At 36.7% G+C, this 24480-nt stretch overlaps 1 protein-coding gene across 5 annotated transcripts in view; it reads left to right on the top strand.

Moving 5' to 3' along the window:
* Positions 1-24480, top strand: part of CFAP44 (cilia and flagella associated protein 44) — a 145324-nt gene that overhangs the window by 38619 nt on the left and 82225 nt on the right. For 4 of the 5 annotated variants that reach the window (XR_013414403.1, XM_015129870.3, XM_015129871.3 and 1 more), the window contains 8 exons: positions 700-855; positions 1148-1195; positions 1787-1886; positions 2427-2521; positions 5187-5396; positions 6053-6163; positions 20572-20733; positions 21927-22169. Coding sequence is in view for 4 of the 5 variants with exons in the window: in XM_015129870.3 (XP_014985356.2) it covers positions 700-855; positions 1148-1195; positions 1787-1886; positions 2427-2521; positions 5187-5396; positions 6053-6163; positions 20572-20733; positions 21927-22169 (1125 nt within the window). In the remaining variant the exon portion in view is untranslated. The remainder of the gene's footprint in view (positions 1-699; positions 856-1147; positions 1196-1786; positions 1887-2426; positions 2522-5186; positions 5397-6052; positions 6164-20571; positions 20734-21926; positions 22170-24480) is intronic. The other variant, XM_028844619.2, reaches the window with a different exon arrangement.

Below are 24480 nucleotides of genomic sequence, written 5' to 3' on the forward strand. Positions count from 1 at the left end.
GTGAGGTAAAACTGTGCTCCCTCACTCTTCTTGTAGTATTCTGGACTCCTCTCCCAATGAGCAACAATCTATACTTTACTGTCTCACTGTGAGATAGTAACATTTACTATCTCACTTACTATGAAACATGTTTGGTGGTATGCACTTGGGGAAATGCCAGATTTTCCCAATGAGATAATAAAGTGTGAAATATTAATATTCAGGAAGAGAAACACTTTCTAATGGAGACTTTATCTACATCTATGTTGTTTGCTTCTAATGAGATAGTGCTTGAGTCATTAAGCAAGAAGGTGTATTTCCCCCTTCCAGGGGTCTGCTGGTGTGTAGAAAACAGGGTTCATTATGATGTCTTGCTGAACAACTGAACCATATACTCCTATGGCCACTTTATGTAAAAAGAGATCTAATAGAAACCTTGAAATAAAATTTGTTTTGGACAAATTAAAATTCTTATGCAAGGCTGTACATTCTCACTAATCTTTATAAATGTAAAGGAAACTGTAATAACTTACCATACCTTAGTTCAGAGTAACATTCCAGGGTTCAGGTTTTGGTGTTCTTATCACACCTGTTCGTTGTTACTTTTCATGAAAGAACAAGAAACGACTTTTGAAAAAAAAAGTCAGGGTTTTTCTGGCTTAGAAAATCAATGTTCAGAAACTACTGATTGATTAAAATATTTTCTTTACATTTTACAAGATATGGGATTTTGAGACAATAGACACTGCTGATATAATAGATGAGACTGGATTGTTGGAGATTGAGCCTATTAATGAACTTCAAGTAGACAAGAATGTGAATCTCTTCTCTATGACAAAAATGAGTGAAACTGGAAATAACTTTTGGTTGGCTCAGGTGTGTTGCATTCTTCTCTTTTGGCTCTTTAACATTACAGGGACAAAAAATTAAAATAATAGTATGATTGATTTGCCTACAAGTCCATTTGACTGTAAGTGTTACGAGATTGCTTATTGTGTGGCTGCATTCTAAAATATAGAAGTTGTTTTTATTAAATTTCGATTATACTTTAAAATATATGTGAGCTTTTGAATTGCTTGTCCTTACTTTATTAAATCATAGGAAAAACATTTAAAAAATTTGATGAAAGTTTAAAATGATAAAACAAAATACTATTTAATTTTTTTAGGATGCCAATGGAGCCATATGGAAGCTTGACCTTAGTTTTTCAAATATTGTAAGTTGCCTATTATTCTTATTTTCCCCAAACTTTCATAGTAAAAACTTTTCTTATTTGTCTTTAAAGTATTCTTTATCTTTCTCCATATTTGATCATGGTTCTCATAAAAATCTTGTCCAACATGTGCTACTCTTGAGAATTCTCTCTCATTATGATTTTACATAAAAAAGTATCTATCTCATAGCATAATTTACAAGAAAAGTGGCAGTGACAACAGCTAACATTATTAAGTGCTTTATAGTTTTTATAAATATATGGAATTTTCATTTATTTTATCTCATGTGATCCTCATCGCTACCCTATTTAGTAGGCAAGCAACTGTTATCTCATTTTACAGATGAAGAAATGGAAACTGGCATTTGAAGTGACTTGCGCAAAATCACACAGCCATTAAGGGCAAAGCCCAGGAGTCTATCTGGTTCTCCTAAATCTGAACTCGTGTTCTTTCTAACTTTTTGGGCTTTTTCTTACTTCTATGCAAATAAAATCACACATGTGTTATATTTTTCCCTTTGCATTTTTTAAAACTTGATCTTAATTCTATGTCACCTTGTCTTTGAAATCTAGTAAGTGTCTGTCTATTCTCAGACCCAGGACCCAGAATGCCTCTTTTCCTTCCATTCCGGAGCTGTTGAAGCCGTGGCTGTTTCTCCTCTCACTTATCTCATGGCCACAACTGCCTTGGACTGTAAGTAGGAACCCTTAATAAAAATATATCTGGCCTTGTTTTGTTTTATTTGCAATATAATTTTTATATGTGTTTGACTTAAGAGCATTTGAGGATTTTCCCAAAAGGGGAGCCTCTTGAATGCAAGTGAGGTGAGTTGCAGAGACGAGAGGGCACAAAACGCAGCAGCCATGGTTATTGTGAGAGATTAAAATAAGGACACAATCTGTAAATTGTTCATGAAAATGCTGCTCATTTTGATATTGTCCGCATTTGTCTTTTTTCTATTCTTTCCATCTCCTTTCTTCCTTCTTAACTTATGGCAAATCCATATGGACTATGCAAGGTGAAATTGACCCACCAGTCAATCATCTGTTTTATTCTTTATTATTCATGTTTATGAATTACCTGTTTGAGGTTGTACATGAAATTTTTTACAAAAGAAAGTTATTGACTGATTTAGTTAAGAAATTTCTTTTTATAGTATTCAATAAGTAAAAAGTAAGCAGACTTAAAAAATTATGTGTATAATTTTTTTCTTTTAAAACTGTCTTTCCATAGGCTCTGTTCGAATCTATGATTTTGCTAGCAAAACTCTTTTGACTCAGATGAAATTCAAACAAGGAGGTACTGCCCTTGTTTGGGTACCCCGAATGGTAAGTTTGTTGTTATAATGAATTACCAGAATCTGTTGGTAAATATGGTATATCAATGCTATTTCTTGGAAATATAGATATTTGCTGACTCAAAATTTTAAGGAATAATAAAAGTTTTAAGTTAGTTTATTTTAGTCAGAATGTAATAGAAATCTTTACCATGATTGTTGTTATGGGTTTGGTCTTGTTTTTAGTGAAATTTCTGTTTTTATGCCACCTGTAGATTCGTAATAGTTTCATGTTGCAAAGCAGTTTCCCAACAGAACTTTGTGTCTCTAGCCTCGACCCATCTGACTTTGATTTCATTCATCCTATTAATATTTACAGAGTGCCAACAATGTGCCAGGTCTTGTTTTAGATTCTGGGAATATAGCAGTGAATAAAAAGACAAAAAACACTTGCCCCTCATGGACCTTATGCTTTAGTGGGAGGGAGGCAGAGACAGATAGTAGTCAAAATAAGTAAGTTAAGTACATTTTATGTTAGATAATTACAAGAACTATAGAAACAAATTAAGCTGGGATAGGGAGTTGTTCCATTTATCAATTGCTGTGTAATATACTATCTCAAAATGCAGTGGCATAAAATAATCATTTTATTTTGTTCATGTAGTCTTTGTGTTGAGATTCGGGTGACAGCAGGGATGGATTGTCTCTGCTTCAGGGTGTCTGGGAACTCAGCTGGGAAGACATGAATGGCTGGGCCTGGAATAGCCCAAAGGCTTCTTGATCACAAGGCTGTCACCTGGGTTGGACGACTTGAAGGCTAAGCTATGCTGGGACTGCCAATAGGAGTGTTTATACATAATACCCTCTCCATGTGGCTTAGGCTTCATCAGAACATGGCAGCCTCAGGACAGTCACACACTTTTTACATGGTAGCTCAGGGCTCCAAGATCTAGTGTTCCAACAGTAAAGGCAGAAGCTGATGATCTTTTATGGCCCATTCCCCAGAAGTTAAAATATCACTTCTACCATACTTGATTGGGTGAAGCAGTCACACAGTCACAAGCCCCATACAGAATCAAGAGGAGGGGACTTAAACCCCATCTCTCCATGGGAGGCACATCAAAGATTTGCAGCCATATTTTTAAAATGCCATGGAATTATTTGGGGAAATATTTAATCTTTATTATTTTGGGTTGAAATTAAAGAGAAAATATTCCAGGCTAAAAGTAAATGTGGATATAACTGGAATGAGGGGGAATTTCATGATGGGATCAAGACCAGAAGGAGAACTTAGTCCAGGGAACAGAGCCAGCTTTGTGATGAGGCTAGAGCAAGTAGAAATGACAGAGCGTTTGGATTGGCAGACTTAGCTCACTCACTCTCCTAATCTAGTTACACTCTTAACTGAAGTCTTAAAACTACAATCCAGGTAATTGAATTGTTTATTCAGATGGTTGTGTAATGTTCACAGCATGTTTCCTTTTTTAGGCTTGTATCCGAGTAATGATCATATGGATTTTAAGCTACAATTAAAATGTCCCTTCTCCATACCCCTTTACCTTTCTGGAAGGCTACACATCAGTCTTTATGACCCAGCTCAGGTCAGACATCATCTCTGCATAGCCCTCCATGAATCTACCTTCAAGTAGAGTTAGGGCCTCCTTCCTCTGTGATTTTTTTCCCCTTAGTGCTTATGTGTATATCTCTTACAGCATTTATCACAGCATACTAGGATTATGTGCTTTATTGTCTTTCCCACTAGACTTTTTTCATGGTGACAACCATGTCTTATTCTTTGCATCTCCTGTGCCTCTATAGTTACTGGTACATTTAGACACTTAGTAAATTTTTATTGGATAAACAACATTCAACTGGAGTTGAATGGTGTACAACTTTTTTATTCCCCAAATTCTCATAACTGATTGTCATTGAGCTCTACAGGATGCCCAGGCTCTTCCAAGACAGCAGATTTGGTACATTCAGACATTGGTAGATTTATATCTCCAGCTGAGACTTTATGAAGACTCTTCTTAATGTGACGTGGAACCCATTTTATCATCTACTGCTTGCCTGTCTTCCTCTCCAGCCTCCCGGGAAAATGTTCTCTTACTCTAGTCATACTATAACTTTTTCTTGAATTCTGTTATTTCCTGCCACAGGACTCCTGCAGAAGTTATATTCTCTCTTAGGAGTGCTTGTCCCACCTTCCTGTACCTAGCTAATTCCTGAGCATCCTTTTGTTATCAGCTCCACCATCTCTTTCTTAGGGAAGCCATAAGTTGAGGTCAGCCTTCTTTGTTATATGCTCTCAGAGAATGCATATTTTTCTTTTAGCACTTATTTCAGTTCATAATTTCACACTCATTTATGTGATGATTAATGTGTCCAACCTTTCACTAGACCAAAACTCTGTGAAACCAAGCACTGAGTCTGTTTATGTTCACCACTGAGTGGCTGATGATAGGTGCTTAGCATGTGGTAGGCAGACACTCTGCTGTTTGTTCATTCAATGTTTGAATTAACATTATTTATCCTTCCTGTGGTCATTGATTATAAAGAGATATGCTAGAATGGATAGTGGTTACCAGAAAGTGGTATAAAGGATTGTTAATGGGCAGCCAATATTAAATTACCTAAGTCTAAATAAAATATCTGTTATATAGTCCAACTTTCTCAATTAACTCGTTTCAGGTCCCTTATCTTTAATTTTTTCCAAGGTAAACTTCACTGGAGCAGAAATTATTGTAGGATTTGAAGATGGAGTTGTTCGAGTTCTTGAACTTTATGATCCAAAAGGGCTCACGATTTTTGTGGGACGGAAGAAAATTTCGGATGCCGATATTCGCTTGAAACAGGTTTTCAAACCCCATACTGCTCGTGTCACTGCTTTAGCTTATGAACGTGATGGGGAAATTCTAGCCACAGGGGTAAGCAGTACATTTCCTTTCTTTTCTTGTTGAAATTTTATAGTTAACATTGCCTTATAAGTACTCCTACTTCATCATGTCTTATTTACTGAAATTCATTTTCTATCAATATATTCATATTTTGCTTTCTTTATAGTCATATTCTTTCAATGTAGTCTGTGAATAGCCTTCTTTTTAATCAGAATGGAGCTGGAGCATGTGAATAACACTTAAAAATATTCTTGCAAATTGAATTCTAATGCTTATTTTAAATGAATAGGAAATTTCAACTGGGGACCATGCTAGTTGTATTGTTTATAATCAGTATTTTATTCAACATAGGTATGTTCTTATATAGAATTGTCATAAATGAAGAGAATAACCAGGTAAATTCTTTATGTACTAGTAGGCGAGCATATGCATGATAGAATTTTTTTGTGTGCATTTCTGAAAGTATGGTGATCATATTTTCAGAACCACATATTGAAACGCATGGTTTGCCAAAAGTTCTAATGGGGAAAATGGAGCAAGTTTTAGAAATAAGAATTCTCCTAGAATAATCTGGGATATATGACCATTGTAGATAGAGATAGCGTATGCTATTAAATGCTTTTTTTGTGATCTATAGACTAGATTTCATAGTAATATATATTTGGTGGATGTGTCTTTTTCCTTAGAGTAAAGATCAAACTGTTTTCTTCTTTGAAGTGGAAAGGGATTATAAGCCAATTGGTTATATTAATACTCCTGGACCTGTGTGTCAGTTAATGTGGTCTCCTATGTCTCATGTAAGTCATTATTATTTGTCTTCCTGCTTAAATCTCAATTACTACATAGTGAAACTATCTTGTAGATAGAGAATAGCAGGTGGAATTTTTAGCCCACTCCTGGTTCCTGCAGTGAGGGTCAGGGATGCAACAACAGAAAGTTCAGGTGGCTGCTGCTGGGGTTGGCCAGTAGAGCATCACTCAGGAGCCTTCCTCTCTCTCACTGCCTCCTTTCTCTTTCATGGTCTTATTGGTTGACCATGATCCTCTCTCAAAACCCAGCGTTTTTTCAGGCTTTCCTCCAACGGGACTTTTGGCCACAGGCACGACATGTCGAAATGCTTTCACCTTGATCAGTCAGTCTCTCTGAGAATCAGAAGCTGAATTCTAAGGTCTGAATGTACTTTTCCTCATCTTTATCTCTTTGCTTCTCCTCTGCCCTCAATCCACATCGATTTCCTCTTCTATCCTTTTATTTCTTCTTTCTTAGCAATTGGTAATTCAGTATTGATTACTAATGTCTTTTAATGTCTCCAGTTTTACTAAATGTGAGCATATGATAATTCAGTCATCTAACTATTGATTGACTGTCTAAACCAAGTGCTGTGCCAGGTGCCAGGATAATAATACTGACGAATTGCATAGAAGTGCCATCAGGATTCTTGGAGTAACATTGGTAATCCACTTTAAGCTTTTCTAAATAAAAGGACCAGAAAATACATTAATATTATCTTAAAAATGCTTTTTGAAATTAGTCAACAAATACTCATTGTTTCTATCTTTTCTAGGCACTGTGGTGGATTAAATAAGCAGTACAAAACAGTCTCTCGAGGAGAAAAAAATATACATTTAAAAAGTTAAATATACCTTATCATTGAACAATAAGGTTTCACAAAGGAATTGATGACTAAAATATCAATGGTATAGACCAAGCTTGTCCAACCCATAGCCTGTGGGCTGCATGCAGCCTAGGATGGCTTTGAATGAGGCACAACACAAATTCGTAAACTTTCTGAAGACTTTATGAGATATTTTGCAGGTTTTTTTTTAGCTCATCAGCTGTTGTTAGTGTTAGTTAGTGTATTTTATGTGTGGGCCAAGACAATTCTTCTTTTTCCAGTGTGGCCCAGGGAAGCGAAAAGATTGGACACCCGTGGTATAGACAATGTGTGTTGTGAATTTAGAGCAGGGAACTATCAAGAAAGGAAGAAGTTAAAATTAAGTTATTATTTTGTATTACTGTACCTTGATTTTGAGAAATTGGTAGGATATGACCAAATGAATAAGAGATGGGTACAGATGGTTCAGGTGAAGGGAGTGGTAGCTGCAAAGGAAGCTCTGTGAGAAAGCATGAATGTTTATATCACAACGTAAAACATTATGTGCATCCTTTATTCACTTCCCTAGATACAAAGTTAAAAAGATCAACCAACATTTGCCAGGGGTTGGGGTGGTGAGTGGGAGGGGAGTAGGTGTGACATTAAAGAAGTAGCTTGAGGGAGACCTTTGTGGTGATGGTATAGTTTTGTGTCTTAATTGTCATGATGCTTACACAAATCTACACATATGAGAAAATGATGTAGAGCTGTACACACATTCTGTACTAATGTCAAAGTCCTGGGTGGTTTTGTATAGTTGCATAAGATGTAATCAGTGGTAGAAACTGAGTGAAGGGTATGTGATACCTCTGTGTACTATCTTTTCAACTTCCTGTAAATCTATAATTATTTTGAAATAAGTTAAAAAAATTAAAAGTAATTATTGGTTTATTTGTGTGGCTATAATGGAATACTTGAGGCTGGGCAATTTGGCTCATGGCTTTGCAGGCTACACAAGAAGCATGGTGCCAGCATCTTCTGGTGAGGGCCTCATGGGCTTGTAGTCATGTCAGAAGGTGAAAGGGATCTAGCTTGTATAGAGATCATGTAGTGAGAGAGGAAGCAAGAGGGAGAGCGGGGAGACCAGGTGTGGTGGCACACACCTGTAATCCCAGCACTTTGGGAGGCCAAGGCAAGTGGATCACTTGAGTGCAGGAGTTGAGACAAGCCTGGGCAACATGGTGAAACCCTGTCTCTACAAAAAATACAAAAATTAGCCAGATGTGGTGGTGCACGCCTGTAGTCCCAGCAACTCGGGAGGTTGAGGTGGGAGGATCGCTTGAGGCTGCAGTGTGCCAAGATCGCGCCACTGCGCTCCATCCAGCCTGGGTGTCAGAGTGAGAGCCCATCACAAACAAACAAACAAAAGAGGGAGTGGGGGGAAGTGCCAGGCTCTTTTTAATAACCAGCTCTCCTGGGAATGAATAGAACAAGAACCCACCCCCTTCCCCACCCAGGGAAAGCATCAATCTATTCATGAGGCATCCACCCGCAAGACCCAAATACCTCCCATTAGGCCCCATGTCTAACATTAGAGATCAAATTTCAATGTGAGATTTGTAGGGGACAAACAACCTGTACCATGCAAGACCAAAACACTCAGCGTAATTTAAAAGTCATTTTGGGCAGTCCTGCTTGCTAGCACTTGTATTTGTAAAATCATTTGCAAATTACTAAAGTAAAAAGTAAATTACTGTATGTAACTGACCTGCTGCAGACTTTAATTGTCCAAATTGCAGTAGATCTTAGCCCTTACCAGCTGAAATATCAGATCTCATATCTGAGCATAAAGCATTAAGCTTCTGCCTAATGGTTTTGGGTGGTTCCGGTAAGGGTGCGTCCCATGTACACACAGAGCCATTCTGTCTGCCATGGTTACTACCATGTTCACTTTGGCAGCAGTGTGGAGAAGACACAAGGGAGCCAGGTCAGGGGCAGGTGGATCTATTGGGCAGCTGTGATGTGACTAGAGCATGAAAGACTGTGCAGACAAGAGATATTTAGAAGAGAAAATTGACAGAACTTGGTGATCTTTTATTTTTGTGAAGATAATTTGGAGGTGTCTAAATGGAGTTCATTATAGTCTCTCTAAGACATGTTCTTCCTACATACCATGCTCATGGATAGGAAGAATCAATATCGTGAAAATGGCCATACTGCCCAAGGTAATTTATAGATTCAATGCCATCCCCATCAAGCTACCAATGAGTTTCTTCACAGAATTGGAAAAAACTGCTTTAAAATTCATATGGAACCAAAAAAGAGCCCGCATCTCCAAGACAATCCTAAGTCAAAAGAACAAAGCTAGAGGCATCACGCTACCTGACTTCAAACTATACTACAAGGCTACAGTAACCAAAACAGCATGGTACTGGTACCAAAACAGAGATATAGACCAATGGAACAGAACAGAGTCCTCAGAAATAATACCACACATCTACAGCCATCTGATCTTTGACAAACCTGAGAGAAACAAGAAATGGGGAAAGGATTCCCTATTTAATAAATGGTGCTGGGAAAATTGGCTAGCCATAAGTAGAAAGCTGAAACTGGATCCTTTCCTTACTCCTTATACGAAAATTAATTCAAGATGGATTAGAGACTTAAATGTTAGACCTAATACCATAAAAATCCTAGAGGAAAACCTAGGTAGTACCATTCAGGACATAGGCATGGGCAAAGACTTCATGTCTAAAACACCAAAAGCAACGGCAGCAAAAAGCAAAATTGACAAATGGGATCTCATTAAACTAAAGAGCTTCTGCACAGCAAAAGAAACTACCATCAGAGTGAACAGGCAACCTACAGAATGGGAGAAAATTTTTGCAATCTACTCATCTGACAAAGGGCTAATATCCAGAACCTACAAAGAACTCAAACAAATTTACAAGAAAAAAACAAACAACCCCATCAAAAAGTGGGCAAAGGATATGAACAGACATTTCTCAAAAGAAGACATTCATACAGCCAACAGACACATGAAAAAATGCTCATCATCACTGGCCATCAGAGAAATGCAAATCAAAACCACAATGAGATACCATCTCACACCAGTTAGAATGGCGATCATTAAAAAGTCAGGAAACAACAGGTGCTGGAGAGGATGTGGAGAAATAGGAACACTTTTACACTGTTGGTGGGATTGTAAACTAGTTCAACCATTATGGAAAACAGTATGGCGATTCCTCAAGGATCTAGAACTAGATATACCATATGACCCAGCCATCCCATTACTGGGTATATACCCAAAGGATTATAAATTATGCTGCTATAAAGACACATGCACTCGTATGTTTATTGCAGCACTATTCACAATAGCAAAGACTTGGAATCAACCCAAATGTCCATCAGTGACAGATTGGATTAAGAAAATGTGGCACATATACATCATGGAATACTATGCAGCCATCAAAAAGGATGAGTTTGTGTCCTTTGTAGGGACATGGATGCAGCTGGAAACCATCATTCTTAGCAATCTATCACAAGAACAGAAAACCAAACACCGCATGTTCTCACTCATAGGTGGGAACTGAACAATGAGATCACTTGGACTCAGGAAGGGGAACATCACACACAGGGGCCTGTCATGGGGAGGGGGGAGGGGGGAGGGATTGCATTGGGAGTTATACCTGATGTAAATGACAAGTTGATGGGTGCAGCACACCAACATGGCACAAGTATACATATGTAACAAACCTGCACGTTATGCACATGTACCCTACAACTTAAAGTATAATAATAAAAAATAAATTAAAAAAAATAAAGTATAATAATAATAAATAAATTAAAAAAAAAAAAAAAAAAAAAGACATGTTCTTCCTCCTGTATTATCCTTGGACTTCCATTTTCCCTGTCACTAAAGCCAGAATCTTGAGAATTATTCTTGTCTTTGTTACTATTATTTTTTATTTTTGTGGATACATGATGTGTGTGTGTGTGTGTGTGTGTGTATATATATATATATTTATGGGGTACATGAGATATTTTGATAAGGTGTATAATGCATAATAATCATACCAGAGTAAATGGGATATCCATCACCTCAAGCATTTATCCTTTATGTTACAAACAATCCAATTATACTCTTTCAGTTATTTTAACATGTGCAATAAATTATTATTGGCTACAGTCTCCCTGTTGTGCTATTAAATACTAGATCTTATTCATTTTATGTATTTTTTCTTACTCATATACCATCCCCAATTTGCACCCCACCTCCCCCCCCCACCACACCCACCACCCTTCTCATCTGCTGGTAACCATCGTTTTACTTTCCATCTCTATGAGTTCAGTTGTTTTCATTGTTAGGTCACAAGTAAGTGAGACCATGTGATGTTTGTCTTTCTGTGCCTGGCTTTTTTCACTTAACATAATGACCTCCAGTTCCATGCAGGTTGCTGCAAATAATAGGATCTCATTCTTTTTTATGGCTGAAGAGTACACATTGTGTATATGTACCACATTTTCTTTATCCATTCATCTGTTGTGGGATAGTTAGGTTGCTTTCAAATCTTGGCTATTGTGAATAGTGCTGCAATAAACATGGAAGTACAGATGTACTGATTTCCTTCAATACACTGATTTCCTTTCTTTTGGGTATATACCTAGCAGTGGGATTGCTGGATCATATGTTAGCTCCATTTTTAGTTTTTTTGAGGAGCCCCAAACTGTTCTCCATAGTGGTTATACTAATTTACATTCCTACCAACAGTGTACTTTATTTACTCCACATTCTTACCAGCATTTGGCATTGCCTGTCTTTTGGAAAAAAGCCATTTTAACAGGAATGAGATAATATCTTGTTGTAGTTTTTAATTTGCATTTCTCTGATGATTAGTGATGTTGAGCACCTTTTCATATACCTGTTTGCCATGTGCATGCCTTCTTTTGAGAAATGTCTCTTCAGATTTTTTGCCAATTTAAAAATTGAATTAGTAGATTTTTCCCCCATAGAGTTGTTTGGGCTCCTTGTATATTCTGGTTATTAATTCCTTGTCAGATGGATAGTTTGCAAATATTTTCTGTCATTCTGTGGGGTGTCTCTTCACTTTATTGATGGCTTCCTTTGCTGTGCAGAAAGTTTTTAACTTGATGTGATTCCATTTGTCCATTTTCGCTTTGGTTGCTTGTGCTTGTGGGGTGTTATTCAAGAAATCTTTGCCCAGTCCAATGTCCTGGAGAGTTTCCCCAATGTTTTCTTTTAATTGTTTCATAGTTTTGAGGTCTTAAGTTTAAGTCTTTAATTCATTTTGATTTGATTTTTGTATATGGCAAGAGATAGGGGTCATCTTACTCTTCTGCATGTGGATATCCAGTTTTTCCAGAACCGTTTATTAAAGAGACTGTTCTTTGTGCAATCTATGTTCTTGGCATCTTTGTCAAAAATGAGTTCACTGTAGATGTATGGATTTGTTTCTGCATTCTGTATTCTGTTCTATTGGTCTGTGTTTCTGTTTTTATGTCAGTACCATGCTGTTTTTGTTACTGTATCTCTGTAGTATAACTTGAAGTCAGGTAATGTGATTTCTCCAGCTTCTTTTTGCTCAGAATAGCTTTGTCTATTCTGAGTCTTTTGTGATTCTGTATAAGTTTTAGGATTTTTTTTCTATGTTTATGAAGAATGTGATTGCTATTTTGATAGGGATTGCATTTAATTTGTAGATTGCTTTAGATAATATGGACATTTTAACAACATTGATACTTCCAATCTATGAATATGGAATATCTTTCTTTTTTGTGTCCTCTTTAATTTCTTTCATCCAATTTTATAGTTGTCATTATAGAGATCTTTCATTTCTTTGGTTAAGTTAATCTCTATGTATTTTATTTTATTTGTAGCTATTGTAAGTGGGATTACTTTTTTAAATTTCTTTTTCAGATTGTTTGCTGTTGGTGTATAGAAATGCGATTGGTTTTTGTGTGTTGATTTTGTATCCTGCAACTTTACTGAATTTGTTTACCAGTTCTAACAGTTTTTTGGTGGCATCTTTAGGTTTTACCAAATATAAGATCATATATTCTGCAAACGAGGATAATTTGACTTCTTTCTTTCTAGTTTGGATGTCCTTTATTTCTTTCTTATCTGATTGCTCTATCTAGGACTTCCAGTACTATGTTTAATAACAGCAGTAACAGTGGGCATCCTTGTTGGGTTTCAGATCTTAGAGGAAAGGCTTTCTGTATTCATTTAGTATGATACTAGCTATAGGTCTGTCATATATGGGTTTTATTGTGTTGAGGTATGTTCCTTCTCTACTCAGTCTTTTGAAAATTTTTATCATGATGGGATGTTAAATTTTATTAAGTGCATTTTCAGCATCAATTGAAATGATCATATAATTTTTGTCCTTCATTCTGTTGATATGATGTATCACACTGATTGATTTGCATATGTTGAACCATCCTATCATCCCTGGGATAAATCCCACTTGGCCATGATGAATGATCTTTTTAATGTGTTGTTGAATTCAGTTTGTTAGTGTTTTGTTGAGGTTTTGTATCAATATTCATCAGTGATAGTAGCCTGTAGTTTTCTTCTTGTGATGTGCCTTTGTCTGGCTTTGGTATTAGGGTAGTACTGGCCTGGTTGAATGAGTTTGGAAGTATTCCCGCCTCCTCAGTTTTCATAATAGTTTGAGCAGGATTGATATTCTTAAATGTTTGATAGAATTCAACAGTGAAGCCATTTGGGTCCCAGGCTTTTCTTTGCTGGGAGGCTTTTTAAAATTATGGCTTTGATCTCATTACTCAATATTGGTCTGTTCACGTTTTGAATTTCTTCATGGTTCAGTCTTGGTAGGTTGTATCTTCTAGGAATTTTACTATTTCTTCAAGGTTTTAAAATTTATTGGTATACAGTTGCTCATAGTAGCCTCTAATGATCCTTTGAATTTCTGTGGTATCAGTTGTAATGTTTCCTTTTTCATCTTTGATTTAATATATTTTAGTCTTCTCTCTCTTTTTTTTGTTAGTCTGGCTAAAAGTTTGTCAATTTATCTTTTGCAAAAACAACTTTTTAACTTATTGATCTTTTGTATTTTCTTTCATTTTCATTTAATTTTGTTCTGATCTTTTTTATTTATTTTCTTCTACTAATTTTGGTTTGGGTTTGCACTTACTTTTTTTGTTCTTTAAGATACATCATTAGTTATTTGAAGTTTTTCTATCTTTTTTGATGTAGTTGCTTATAGCTATAAACTTTTCTCTTAGTACTGCTTTCACCATATTCCACAGGTTTTGGTATGCTGTGTTTCCACTGCCATTTGTTTCAACACATTTTTAAATTTTCTTCTTAATTTCTTCATTGACCCACTGGTCATTCAGGAACATATTGTTTAATTCCTGTGAGTTCATGTAGTTTCCAAAATTCCTTTTTATTGATTTCTAATTTCATTTCATTTTGGTCTGAGAAGATACTTGATATAATTTCATTTTTAAAAATGTTTTAAGACTTGTTTTGTGGACTAGCATATGGTCTGTTCTTCAGAATTATCCATATGCTGAGGAGAACAATGTGTATTCTGCAGCCATTGGATGAAATGTTCTGTAAATATCTATGAGGTCCATTTGGTCCATAGTACAGATTAAGTCCAATGTTTCTTTGTTCATTTTCTGCCTGGAAGATCTGTCCAGTGTTGACAGTTGGGTGTTAAGAGTCTCCAGTTATTGTTGTATTGGGGTTGATCTCTTTCTTTAGCTCTAATAATATTTGATTTTTATATATCTAGGTTCTTCAGCATTGAGTGCATATATATTTACAATTGTTATATCCTTTTACTGAATTGACCCCTTTATCACTATATAATGACCTTCTTTGTCTTAAAAATCTATTTTTTTCTGATGTAAATGTAATTGTTTCTACTCTATTTTGATTTCCATTTGCATAGAATATCTTTCTGTTCCTTTACTTTCAGTCTATATGTGTCTTTATAGATGAGGTGTGTTTCTTGTAGGCAACAGATCACTGAGGCTTGTTTTTTAAATCCATTCAGCCATCTCATTTCTTTTGTTTGGAGAGTTTAGTCCATTTACATTCATTGTTATTGTTGATAAGTAAGGACTTACTTCTGCCATTTTGTTATTTGCTTTCTGGTTGATTTGTGGTCTTCTTTCCTTCCTTCTTATCTACCTTTTAGTGAGGGTGATTTTCTCTGGTGGTATGTTTTAAATTTCTTTTGTATCCATTGTATGTTTTTTTCATTGAGGTTACCATCAGGGTTGCAAATAATATCTTATAACAATCTAAAGACATACAGAAGTTGAATGAATAAAAAAATAAGACCCAATTTGGTTGAAAGGCAAGTGATGGAAAAAGACATTCCATGCAAATGGTAACCAAACATAAGCAGGGATTGCTGTATTTATATCAGACAAAATAGACTTGACATAAAAACTGTCATAAGATACAAAGAATAACATCTTATAATAATAAAATATCAGTCCACCAGAAAAATATAACAATTATAAATATAAATATAAATATATATATACACACACACACACACACACACACACACATATATACACACATCCCACCTCAGAGCACCTAAATATATAAAGCAAACATTGAGAAAGATGAAGGGAGAAATAGAAAGTAATACAATAATAGTAGACTTCTATACCCCACTTCTAATAATGGATAAAACATATAGATAGAAGATCACTAAAGAAACAGAGGCAGGGCGCAGTGCCTCACACCTATAATCCCAGCACTTTGGGAGGCTGAGGCAGGCCAATCACCTGAGGTCAGGAGTTTGAGACAAGCCTGGCCAACATGGTGAAACCCTGTCTCTAACCCCCCCTCAAAAAAAATACAAAAATTAGCTGGGTGTGGTGGCATGCCTATAGTCCCAGCTACTGGGGAGGCTGAGGTGGGAGAATCCCTTGAACCCAGGAGGCGGAGGTTTCAGTGAGCTGAGGTCACACCACTGCCCTCCAGCCTGGGTGAGAGCAAGACCCCATCTCAAAACAAACAAACAAACAAACAAAAAGCAAAACCCCAGAAGACTTGTATAACACTATAAGCCACATAGCCCTAACAGATGTGTTCAGAGCAGTCCACCAACAGCAGTAGAATACACATTCTTCTCAAGTGATATGCAACTTTCTCTGGGATAGATCAAATTCTGTTTTTACCACATACAATGAAGTTTTCTGAACAAGAAAGAAAATCATAAAATATAAACTCTGTTTCTTTGAGGCCCTTGTCATTCACCTGTAACATCTTTTCTTTCTACATTGCTATAATCTGACCACCTGGTTGATCCTGCTTCTTTATTTGAATTTTGAGAATATGGTTATCTTTCTCTCCAGTAAAAGTACAAACAAGTATTCTGAATGATATTGTATTAGTCTGTTTTCACACTACTGATAAAGACATACCCAAGACTGGGTAATTTATAAATAAAAAGAAGTTTAATGGACTCACAATTCCTCATGGGTGGGGAGGCCTCACAATCATGGTGGAAAACAAAGGAAGAGCAAAGGGATGTCTTACATGGCAGCAGGCAAGAAGAGGACTTGTGCAGGGGAACTCCTCTTTATAAATCCATCAGATCTTGTGAGACTTATTCACTATAATGAGAACAGCACAGGAAAGACCTGCCCCAGTGATCCAATTACCTTCCACTAGGTTCCTCTCATGACATGTGGGAATTGTGGGAGCTACAATTCAAGATGAGTTTTGGGTAGGGACACAGCCAAACCATATCAGATATTAACCATGTGGATAATTGATCAAACAGCATCAGACTCTGAACTTCTTGACTCCCTCATCTTCCATGATTTTTATAGTTTGCCCACACACTTTCACAGCTACCCACTGGATACTTATTACTGTGTTTTTGTTTGCTAGACCTACCATAACAAAATACAACAAAGTGGATGGCTTAAACAACATAATTTCTTTCCTCACAATTCTGGAGGCTAGAAGCCCCAAATCAAGGTGTTGGTAGGTTTAGTTTCTTATGAGACCTCTCTGCTTGGCTTGCAGACAACTGTTTCTTGCTATGTTCTCACATGGTCATCTCTATGTTTGTGTTGTCTGTGTCTTAATCCCCTCTTCTTATAAAGACATCAGTCATATTGGATTAAGGGCCCACCCTAACAACCCTGTTTTAACTTATCTCTTTTAAAGATCTATCCCCAAATGTAGTCACATTCTGAAGTATTGGGGGTTAGAACTTCAATATATGAATTTTTTTCTGAAGGGACACAATTGAGCACATAACAACTATAAGAGCTCAAGCTTAAAAGTCAACTATTTTGGGCTGGGTATGGTGGCTTACGTCTGTAATTCCAGTATTTTGGGAGGCCAAGGTGGGCGGATCACAAGGTCAGGAGATTGAGACCATCCTGGCTAACACGGTGAAACTCCGACTCTACTAAAAATACAAAAAAATTAGCTGAGCGTGTTGGCAGGCACCTGTAGTCCCAGCTACTCGGGCGGCTGAGGCAGGAGAATGGTGTGAACCCAAGAGGCGGAGCTTGCAGTGAGCTGAGATCATGCCACTGCACTCCAACCTGGGTGACAGAGCAAGACTCCGTCTCAAAAAAAAAAAAAAAAGTCAACGATTTGGAAACCATCATTCTCAGCAAACTAACACACGAACAGAAAACCAAACACCACATGTTCTAACTCATAAGCGGAAGTTGAACAATGAGAACACATGAACGCAGGTAGGGGAACATCACACACTGGGGCCTGTCAGCGGGTGGGAGGATAGGGGAGGGATAGCATTACGAGAAATACCTGATGTAGATGACGGGTTGATGGGTGCAGGAGACCACCATGGCATGTGTATACCTATGTAACAAACCTGCACATTCTGCACATGCATCCTAGAACTTAAAGTATAATTAAAAAAAAAAAAAAAGTCAACTATTAAACTAGCCTTTACTCTGACTTCACCCTTTGTCTTTTTCAGACAATTTATTTGCCACTCTATCTCCAAGCAGTTCTTTGATGACACGGACCTGTATTTCATTCACAATTTGCTTTTCCTAATTTATTAGTTCTCTCTTCTTCATTTCCTTCCATGTCCAGCTTAAATTTTATAATTCTTTATTTCAATAATACTATGAATTGAATGTTTATACTCCCCCTGACACTCCAATTCATGTTAAAGCCTAAATCCCCCATGTGATAGTATTTGGAGGTGGGGCCTTTGAGGTAATTAGGTCATGAGAGTGGAACCTTTGTGAATGGGATTAATTTCCTTATAAGGGGATGAAGAGACCAGAGTTTGTTCTCTCTGTCCTGTGAGAATACAACAAGATCACCATCAATGAACCAGGAAAAATGCCCTTATCAGATACTGGATCTGCCAGTCCCTTGATCTTGGGCTTCCCAGCTCCTGGAACTCCGAGAGATGAATTTCTGTTATTTAAGCTACCTAGTTTATGGTATTCTATTATAGTGGCCTGAACTAAGATAAACAAGGATCAAAAACATTCTTCCAATGCCCTGATTTCCTTTATTCCTCTGTCTTTTCTTCATACCCATCAAGCAAAAGTCCATCTCTGAACTTCCCCCAACTAATTTATATTGGCCTATAGTGATCAGCCAAAGGCTGCTGGAGATAGTTATATGTCAACGAAGATTACCTCCTCTATAATTTAGTGATTAAAATGGCCTCGACATAATCCATAAAATGGTTCAGCAATCCCATGACATTGCTCTTATCAACTCCCTGTTTCACATATGATGACCATTTTAGAACTTTTCTTCTCTACAAAGCTTCAAGCCTTTTGCTCACAACTCACTCTCAGCAAAACTTGTATCATAGAAAAACTAGGAGCCCTCAGACAGGAACTTTTTCACTTCCCAGTACCAAACGGAAAATCCCATTTACCTCTGTATTCATCTGCTCCTCCTCCCTCTTTTAAAATAGAGAAGCTGTCTCCCTTCCTACTTAAGGCCAATTCTGCCTCTTGCCCTTTTGTTTCTACTCTCTCCCAGTTTTTTTTTCAATATTTTACATTATTTCTCTTTTCTGTCATAGAAATTTAATCATACCTGTTTATTGGACTGTTTCCTTCAGTATTTAAATATGTTCTTGTCTCTCCCACTTACAAAACATAACTTCCTTGATCTTATATTCTCCTCTAGCTACTACCCTATCTCTCTAATCAGCCTACTTTCTCAAAAGGATGGACTATTCTCAGACTCCATTTCCTTACATATCACTCTCTCCTTTATGTGCTCTTACCTGACTTCTAGTCTCATCATTCCACCAAATCAGCTCTCCTAAAAGCACCAATAATATCCATTTAACGTTTAGTTCTTATATTTCTTGACCTCTTAGCAACGTTTGATCCTATCAATCTGTCCTTACTTTTTGAAATACCGTTTCGCTTTCACTTTTGTGGTACTATGCTTCGCTGGTTCCCTTTCCCACATCTTGTCATTCTTTCTCAGTCTTCCTCACTCAGTCATTGAGTATTAAGTTTCCCTAAGGCTCTGCCAATCTCTCCTCTCATTCTGTTCTTTTGCCCTAGGTGATGCCATCCAAGCCACAGTTTTCTTTTAAAAGCAAATGTTCCACAGGACTTTTGCACATGGTGTTTTCCTTGAGGGCTTGCTCTCTCAAACCCTCCCTTAACTCATTATGTAATTATAATTTATATATTCTTTACCTTGAAACTCAGATACCACCTTCTCTGAAAGCTTTGTACAACCTACTTGTTCTATGACACCTCTGCAGGACTTCTGCAATTATAATTTATGTTTATTTATCTGATTTGCTAAATTACAAGCTTCCATTGGAGATAAGCTACATTATGGCAGATATTATGTTTTTCTTCTTACAAATTTATCCCTACCACTTAAGAAAATGCTGAGTACATAGTAGGCACACAACAAATAATTGTAGATGAAATAACCAAATGAATAAACATTTCAAATAATGTATCTGTAAATATCAAGATGGGGATTTCCTATTCATGATTAAATACATGGTTTTGAAGCCAAGAGAGAAGTCTGGGCTGGAGAGATTAATTTGAAATTTAATTGCATGTAAATGATAATGAAGGTTGTAAGATTTCCCAGAAAATGCTTATGGAGGGAGAGAAGAGGGAAGAGGAAAAAAACCTTGGGAACATCCACATTTGTTAAACTGAGGCAGAGAGAGGATGAGCCATCAAAGTAGGCTGGGACTGACTACACCATCCACACACGCAGACTTTCCTTGGCAGTCCTAATTTTAATATTTGGCCCTTCCAGCTAACAGGTTTCACAATCACATATATTCATCAGAAAATCAGAAAATATGTATGAATCACATATGTTATGGCATCTATAAGGGAACCAAATGTAAATCTAATTTTAATAATTACCTTATTAATTAATAATGATATAACAATAATTAATACTTATGACTATATAATAATTATTAATAAACTTGACTTTTTAACCAATAACTGCAGTGAGGAATTAGTGTGTTTTAAACATGGCTAATATACATAGTAATTATATTTTTTATTTATAATCTTTTTAAACTATGCTTTAAAAATTTTGCCTAAATGTAAATATGTTCAATTTTTCTTTTTTAGCTTGAAAGTACTTTACTAATTATCTGTGAAAATGGCTATATTCTTGAAGCTCCACTTCCAACCATAAATCTAGAAGAGGATGATCATGATGTAGTCTCCTATGAAATCAAAGACATGTGCTTAAAATGTTTCCATTTTTCAAGTGTCAAATCTAAGATCCTGGTATGGAATATTACTGAAGCATTATCTTCTAATAATTTCCTTTCCTTAGAATGTAAAATATCCTGTGTTAAGTGCTGACGGAATACAGAAAAGAATAAAACATAGGTCCGGAACTTAAGGAGTTTATAATCTGGTAGGAAAGCAGCTATTAGAAGGCAATAGTAAATAGATATGGAAATCAAAATGCAAAGAAGGAAATTTTAGGGGTCTGCAGAAGAAAAGAGAGAGGATTCTGATAGAGGGATATTGGAGAAGGTCAAAGATGACTGCCTGGAAGTGACATTTGGTACCTAAAGAATAGGAAAGGCCAGGCACATTGGCTCATGCCTGTCATCCCAGCACTTTGGGAGGCTGAGGTGGGAGGATCGCTTGAGCCCAGGAGTTTATGGTTGCAGTGAGCTATGATTGCACCACTGAACTCCAGCCCAGGTGACAGAGTGAGACCCTGTCTCAAGAAAAAAAATAGGGGGAATTTTGAGAGGTGAAAATAGGACGATGGCAATAAAGGCTGGAAGAACATCCCAAGAGAACACAGGGTTATGAGTGTTTTCAAGAAATGAGGAATAGATCAATAAAATATAGGTAGGCAATTTGTGGAGGGATGTTTCAAGAGTCTGTGACCAATGCATGGGGCTCCTTAAATGCCAGCCAAGACATTTCATTTTAGACCATTGAGATCCATTGTGAGTTTGTGAGGAGAGGATTGATGTGATGATATCATGTAAGTTAGGAAGATAATTGTGAGGGGTGAAGAGAATGAAGTGGTAAAAGATGGGAGGTGGAAATACCAGTGTCAGAGGGCTTTTGCAAAGGACAATTGATAGATGATGAAGGCCAAACTCACAGTATTACTAAAGTTGGAAGCAACTTTCCTTGTGGACTCTTTCAGTCTACCTAATTCCTGGGTTAACAGTGATAGGCTCCAAGAGAAGTTATATTTAGCTTCTCTATTAGGAAAAAAATGACCAAATAATTTCTGTAAAACCAAGATTAATAGGGATAGAACAAAAATGAGTCATTCCAATGATTTAAAAGTTTTAATGATAAAAAATATATTCTCACATTGGTGAGTATTTTTAAATACTATTTTTACAGAGCTGTGTATCTTTCTATTTTCATTGTCATCCCCAATGGTGTAAATGAACGAATGAGTCATAATTGTTTTTATACCTACTTAATGTTTCTTTTAAAAGAGATCAATAGAAATTGAAAAGAGGGAGAGACAAAGGAAGTTGAAGGAAAAAATAAGGGAAGAAAGGAGGAACAAGCTAGCAGCAGAGATGGGAGAAGATGGAGAAAAAGAATTTCAGGAGGAGGAAGAGGAGGAAGAGGAGGAGGAGGAAGAAGAGCCTTTACCGGAAATATTTATTCCATCAACCCCCTCTCCCATCCTCTGTGGATTTTACTCGGAGCCAGGGAAGTTCTGGGTTTCTTTGGTAGGTAACAATGTAACAATTTTTACCTCAATCATATTTCAATATAGTTTGTAGTTATTGTAACTTCATTCTTTCTTGCTCTTATGTTAAGATTTCACTTATCTATTTTTTTTTAGATTTCATTTATTAAATACTATTGAAGTTGTGAGTTTTGGTGAATGAATGTGGGATACAGTTGTTTTAAAATAATCTTAACATCTTTTTTATATGTCTACTTGTGCAGATAATTGTACAGATAAATCTATAGATTATCTATTATCTGCTTGCCAATCATAATGTTCCAGGCAGGTCAAAGTGGAGAAGGATCAAGTGTAGAAAGGCAAAAGGCTAGGGGTTTTTCCAACCAAGACTGTTGTTTTTTAATTTTGGAAAGAATAGCTTTCATGGCAGTACTATCCAGTAGACTTTTCTTACTTCTCATTATCTACAACTATGCTATGTGGTCACATGCAAGTCTAGGAAGATAAGTGTTTTCAGATGGTCTAATTGCCACCCTGAAAAACTTGGCTCATTAGGAAGAAGGGAAAAATGGATATTAGGAAGAAAGTATCAGGGCCTATCATAATGCTGTAGGAGTACATTCTCCAATTATACATTTTTTACTCTTTGCCTGAAATATTTTATTGATCTACTACAAAGCAAGATTTCCTTCATTATAATTTTGTCACAATTTTCAGTTTCATCCACCAAAAAAAAAAAAAAAAAAAAAATTCACAAAAGTGTATGTGAAAGATCATTACTAATTCATCACTGGTCCTAGGTCTTTAGCCAGGCCAGCGCACTGACTAGCCAAGGACTGTTGCTGTAAGGAGTGATGAGTGTTGACTTTTTCCCTCCTCAACTTTTCCTAGAACTATATCTTTTGTATTACTAAGGAGGCAAGCAGAAAGAAGGATGGAAAATAGCACTGGAGGCATCATAGGACGTCATGTATTAGTTCCTCTACCCTTTCTGCCTGTCTTCTGTGTTTTATAAAACAATTGTAAATGACTACTATTGTATGGAGTTCAATGGATAAAGGGATAAAGAAAACATGGTTCCTCTCTCCAGGAAGTCTTCATTTGAGGGACAGAAGTACAGAAACAATTAACTGTAATACAATGCAATAAATTTCCAGTGTCCTGGAAATATAGATGCAAAAATTACTTATTATTTAACAAACATATTTGAGCCAGGGGCAGAGGTGCATGTCTGTAGTCCCAGCTACTCAAGAGGCTGAGGTGGGAAGATTGCTTGAGCCCAGGAGTTCAAGACCAGCCTGTATAATATAGTGAGACCCCATCTCAAACAACAACAACAACAACAAAACACAAACAGAAAACCCCACGCATATTTAGTACTTACTCTTAGGGTTTCCAAGTAAAATTACATAGTACATGCTTACACTAAAAATTATTTTTAGCTGGGTGCAGTGTCTCACACCTGTAATCCCAGTACTTTGGGAGGCCAAGGCGGGTGGATCACAAGGTCAGGAAATTGAGACCATCCTGGCCAACATGGTGAAATCCTGTCTCTACTAAAATACAAAAAATTAGCCGAGCATGGTAGCAGATGCCTGTAGTCCCAGCTGCTCGGGAGGCCAAGGCAGGGGAATCACTTGAACCCAGGAGGTGAAGGTTGCAGTGAGCCGAGATTGTGCCACTGCACTCCAGCCTGGTGACAGAGCAAGACTCCATCTCAAAAAAAAAAAAAAAATATATATATATATATAGATAGATAGATAGATATTATATCTCTCTCTATATATATTTTTGTCTGAAATTTAAATTTAATAGATGACCTTTATTTTCATTTGCTGAATATGACAACCTACTTATTCTGTACCAGGTATTTTTCTAAGTAATTTACTTAACCAACCATAAAATAAGTGCTATTATTTTTTGCATTTTATATATGAAGAAACCAAGGCATGGAAATGTTAGGCATTTTATCCAAGGCCATATAACTAATGAGAAGTGAAACTAGGATCTGGACTCAAGCATTCTAGCTTCAGAGTTCATACCCTTAACCATTAAGCTACACTGGTGAACAAGGTTAAAGTATAGTTAACAGAGGTAGCAGAACTTGAGCCAACAATTTGACAACTCTGTGCCTGCAGCCAAACAAATGGTGAAGAAAAACCCATCTCATTTTGAAGTAATGACTGCAGTCCTCAAATCAATACTCACACTGCGGCCGATTCTACTGCCCAGCCATATTCACTTTCCAAATTATTGCATTAAGTCTTTCTTCTCCCCTCAAACATTTTGTACCTTCTCTTACTCTTCAATGATAACCTCATCTCACATTTCACAGAAAAAAATAAAAGCAG

The sequence above is a fragment of the Macaca mulatta genome, chromosome 2, assembly GCF_049350105.2.
Source record: "Macaca mulatta isolate MMU2019108-1 chromosome 2, T2T-MMU8v2.0, whole genome shotgun sequence".
Classification (NCBI taxonomy): domain Eukaryota; kingdom Metazoa; phylum Chordata; class Mammalia; order Primates; family Cercopithecidae; genus Macaca; species Macaca mulatta.